Source organism: Erithacus rubecula, assembly GCF_903797595.1.
Source record: "Erithacus rubecula genome assembly, chromosome: 2".
NCBI lineage: Eukaryota > Metazoa > Chordata > Aves > Passeriformes > Muscicapidae > Erithacus > Erithacus rubecula.
Genome location: NC_136685.1, coordinates 13,864,260 through 13,869,268, shown reverse-complemented (window position 1 = coordinate 13,869,268; position 5,009 = coordinate 13,864,260). Strand labels below are relative to the sequence as shown.

The 5,009-nt window shown below is 44.6% G+C and overlaps 1 protein-coding gene across 1 annotated transcript; it reads left to right on the top strand.

Annotated features, from left to right (window-relative positions):
* Positions 1-1,025: 1,025 nt before the first annotated feature.
* On the top strand, positions 1,026-3,729 carry KCNF1 (potassium voltage-gated channel modifier subfamily F member 1). The gene is made up of 2 exons (XM_079330208.1): positions 1,026-1,411; positions 1,513-3,729. The coding sequence occupies exon 2, from the start codon at positions 1,708-1,710 to the stop codon at positions 3,169-3,171; it is 1,464 nt and encodes a 487-aa protein (XP_079186334.1). The 5' UTR covers positions 1,026-1,411; positions 1,513-1,707; the 3' UTR covers positions 3,172-3,729.
* The last annotated feature ends 1,280 nt before the right edge of the window (positions 3,730-5,009 follow it).

Here is a 5,009-nt window from a genome sequence, read left to right as displayed (position 1 = left end):
GTGCACAACCTCTTATTACTCTTCCATAAGCTTCTGAGGCAGAGGAGCAGGAACACTGTGTACTCACCAGGGTCCCCCTTGCTGTGCGACACCAGCAGGAGCACAGCAGGCACATCACAGATCTCACCTTTCTCCCAGGATGGACACAAGCCTGGAGAATCAAACAGTCAGCTGGATTTGCCCCTCTTTATTCCCTTCCACCCAGAAGATTTTCAGAAGAGAGTAAATTTGAAAAGATCATGACTTGCTGGTACAGATCATTCTGATGTGGCCAGAAACAGTCAACTTATGAACTGTAGGTTTTCCTGGACCCACTAAAATGAGCTGTAGAGTCAGATTTAATAATTCAAGAACAGGGTGGTAGGTTCGCTGCATGTAGAAGTCTGAAGGGAAAATGTTCATCAAATCCTGGAATTCAGAAAAGAAAGTTAGAAGGAAATACTTGTTATTCTAGTTCTACTTTTAAAGAGCTGGATGTAGTACAAAGCACTGCTTCTGGTAAGTAGCAGTCACTGAGAGATCATCATAGATGTAAATTAGTCAGACCCTCCTCAGACTCAGCTGACTACAGGTCACAGAATGTGCCTGAAACTGGGGACCCAGAGCTTTGGGAAATGTGCACAGAATGCAGAGAAAGTTTTGCTCCACATCTTCAATAGAAAATTTATGGTGTCTGCTTCTTTCTCAAAGACACCAGTACAAATCCACATTAACTGACACAGGACAGAGATGCTCTAGAGTTGCTCCAGTCTCACTGAGAGCAAGATTTATGCCATATGTTTATTCCCAAAACACAATATTGCTTCTTCTGGTTTCTAATTGGAGAAAATGTCGGTGTGATTCTTTGCAGTTCTGAATGACTTTATACACTATTAAGCTTTGCATGTGATTTAAAAAAATGTCTTTAAAACTCCTTAAAGTTCCTGGCAGTATAGAAACACATGATTGTAGCGCTGGGCAGGCGTATAAATAGCTGCGAAGTGCTTCGAGTGCAGCTGGTGCTTTGCTGCGTTCCACCAGGAGAGGGTAGAGTTTGGAAAGGACTCCTGGCAGCCGGGGCTCCCTATTGTGCGGGGAAACAGCGAAGGGAAAACAAGCACAAGTTTCTCCTCTGCCTGTTCGCACCGACTGACTATGTGCGAGAGTCAGCAGATGAACTCCGGAAGACCTTAAAGTAAACAGAAAACGGAGAGAGAAGCAGAATTCCAAAGCAGCTTTCGAGGGAGATCCGAGAGCGAAGGAGCAGCGGCGGCTCCCGCGGGCTCGCCCCGCCGGCTGTGCCTGAGAGCTGCCCCTGCTCCTCAAGCAGAGCCCAGGACTCATCCCCCTGCCGACACCTCCAGCTGTGAACAGAGATCACTGGTAGGGACACAATGGGACCCGAAAAGACTCTAGAGCACTGAACAGAGTGGTGAGTTTTATGAAATGGTTTCTTCTCTTTCCAGTCTGCTGGAGCTTTCTAACACCCTGCTTGCAGGCACAGCAGCTCGATGACTTGTCTTTTCCCTGCAGCTTGTTGCATTCCTCACCAGGCTTTCCCGACCGCAGGTTTCTATCAGTAACCTTTCCCACCAGGACTCCGGGTCAGTTTGGTGACATTTGTAACCGGCCTGGCTCAGTGCTGATCTGCTTTCATGACAGATTGAAACCACAAATCTGTGAAATCAAACAACGGGCTAAAAATCAACCAAAATCCACTGTTATAAAATGGCAGGTGACTCTAGGTTTCCAGATGTGGACACTGATGGATCAGAAAAAAGTGAAGAAATGGAGATTGTAGTCAATGTCGGTGGGGTAAGGCAGGTGTTCTATGGAGATAACCTGAACCAGTACCCAGAAACACGGCTGGCAGAGCTGGTCAATTGTTTATCGGGGGGATACGATAGCATATTCTCCCTCTGTGATGACTATGATCCTGGAAAGAGAGAGTTTTACTTTGACAGAGATCCAGATGCTTTCAAATGCATTATTGACGTGTACTACTTTGGGGAAATTCACATGAAGAAAGGAATATGCCCCATATGTTTCAAGAATGAAATGGAATTTTGGAAAGTGGATCTGAAATTTTTGGATGACTGCTGCAAAGCTCATCTAAGTGAAAAAAAGGAGGAACTGGAAGAAATAGCCCGAAGGGTGCAACTCATTCTGGACGACTTGGGAATAGATGCCTCAGAAAGTCGCTGGAAAAAGTGCCAAAAGTGCATCTGGAAATTTCTGGAGAAGCCAGAATCATCCTATCCAGCTAGAGTGATTGCTGTCCTGTCTTTCCTGTTTATTTTGACCTCCTCTGTCGTGATGTGTGTGGGGACCATCCCAGACCTGCAGGTGGTAGATGCAGAGGGGAACCGTATGGAGCACCCGACCCTGGAGAGCATCGAGACCGCCTGCATAGGCTGGTTTACCATGGAGTACGTGCTGAGGCTCATCTCCTCTCCCAACAAACTCCACTTTGCCCTTTCTTTCATGAACATTGTTGATGTGCTAGCAATACTTCCTTTCTACGTCAGCCTGACCTTGACCCACCTGGGAGCCAAGCTGATGGAGCTGAGCAATGTGCAGCAGGCTGTCCAGGCACTGCGCATCATGAGGATCGCAAGGATTTTCAAGCTTGCACGCCATTCCTCAGGGCTCCAGACCCTAACCTATGCCCTGAAACGCAGCTTTAAGGAGCTTGGGCTGCTCCTCATGTACTTAGCTGTTGGAATCTTTGTCTTTTCTGCCCTAGGTTATACCATGGAACAGAGTCACCCTGAAACTTTATTTAAAAGCATCCCTCAGTCATTTTGGTGGGCAATCATTACCATGACCACAGTTGGATATGGAGACATTTACCCTAAAACAACACTAGGAAAACTGAATGCTGCCATCAGTTTTCTTTGTGGAGTGATAGCAATTGCCCTCCCCATCCATCCCATCATTAACAACTTTGTCAGGTATTACAACAAGCAGAGAGTTTTAGAAACAGCTGCCAAACACGAATTGGAGCTGATGGAACTAAATTCTGCTGAGGGGAAAGCTGCAGGCTCCAGAAGTGAACTAGAGGATCCTTCAAGAGAAGGCAAAGAGAGTCCTTTTTATAGCAGCCGGATAAAAGTCTCCCACAGTGACACCTTTATTCATCTCCTGTCAGAAGAAAAACACTATAGGACCAGGCTTCAAAGCTGCAAATAAACTGTGAGCTGTTGTCAGCACTAAGCTACAGATTGGGACAACCTGACAATCAGCTATGGAAGGGACTCACAGATCTGTCAGAGTTGGGAGGGAGCACTGCTTTGCTTTTCCAACATGAATATAAATTAACCCCATGGCTTCTCCATCAACAGTTGGTAAGACTTTACTGTTATTAACCCAAAATAAAACAGCAGAACTCCACTGAGATCAGACTGCTTATATTGAGTGTGTTCTGACAAAAACATTCATAACCATTTCGGAGATTCAAAAGTCCTCCCTGATCCATAAATGTTCAATGACCCGAATGTGCAACATTGCCACATCAGAACTTTGTACCTGTGACAATAAAGAGCAGCATCGCACAGATTGTGTCTTCCAGGCTCTTCAATGCCTTTGCAGCTAGGGGAACTGCTCCTTAAAAGAAAATTAAAACAGCCTCTCACTTGTATTAGATTCAAGCTTACAGCAAAATATTAGAAGCAGTTTGAGCCTAGAGACACTGAAAGTATCAGCATATGCTGTGTGCAGAATATTGGAGTGAATAAATGACTTTGTTTTATAAAATGTACTTTGGGGTCAACTTTTTGGATAGGTTTCTTTTCCTCTTTCCAGAAAGTGTAATTTTCAATGGGACATGAAATTATATTTTGAGCAGAGATGCAGAACAGACTCAATGTATTTTAAGGAGCAAATTTAAAAATATTTGTTCTAGCTATTAATTACAACATGTTTTATATATGCAGGGATCTTTCAGGAAGGATTTATAATTAAGTACCTTTTTAAAACTGTAAGTTAAATCATGATCTTTTTAATTCTCTACTAAATCCAGGGAAGTTTATAAGGAAGTTAAATTGAATAATTCTAAATAAGAAACTTCAACTCCTTCAAAGTAAGTACCCAGAAAGTTAACAAAATAGTATAGTCTCCAATTGATTTATGGTAAAAAATATCTAGCTGAATAAACACAATATTAGTTTAGTTTTTAAAATAACACGATTCCCCTACAATAAGTGCAAACTTTGTAAATGTTAGTTACAGAAGTAGTAGGCACTAATCAGTATCTTCTTCAATAATTAATATACTAATTAATCAACACCAGTGTGTAAGTACTATCCTTTTCAAAAGCAAGTGCCATCTATATAAGTCTAAATTTGGTTGGTGTAAAAATTGTATGTGTAGTAGGTCTGGTGTGTACCAGAGAAATCCACTGAAACTAGGAGTTATGTCAGCTTGGAGGGAAGGGGAGCACTGGCACACAGACATATTTACATGAATCAGAAGCAGGATCCCAAATGTTTTAAGGGCTAGGGTAGCTGTCTTTATTTGTTCCCTTCTGTGCTGCACAGCCCCTTGCCTGGGTGAAATGCAGCAACATCAGCCATGGCCTACCCCTGGGCACATCGTGCCCAAGATCCTTCTGCAGGTCTTTGGGACTTTTTTCCTGGGATGTGGGTAAGCAGTGGGTCCATGGCATCCACCCCACAGGAGCAGTGACTGGAGGGGTGCTCTGTGCACTTCTGTGCTCTTTTCTGGCACCTTGTTTGTCCCTTTTCCCTGGCAGAGTGGTATGCAGGGTTGGGGAGAGCCCTGCCCTGCTGGGAGCGGGGAGCAGGGGTGGCATGTAGGGGCTGGGCAGGTGAGCAGTGAGAGGCTGCTGCTCCTCAGGAGCATCCCCCACCCTGAACCTCTCCCAGCATGGAAATCAGCCCTGGCTTCCCTAGGTTGAAAGCCTTTCCCAGCATTACCCCTCAGACCTCAAACTGCTCACACCTACTAGGTATCCCCATGCCACAGTCCTGTGCCTGACCTAATGTCCTTTTCCCCAGCCTGTTACCATG

Excerpts from the sequence above, each read along its gene's own strand:
- KCNF1 (XM_079330208.1), top strand. The coding sequence starts at position 1,708 with ATGGCAGGTGACTCTAGGTTTCCAGATGTGGACACTGATGGATCAGAA.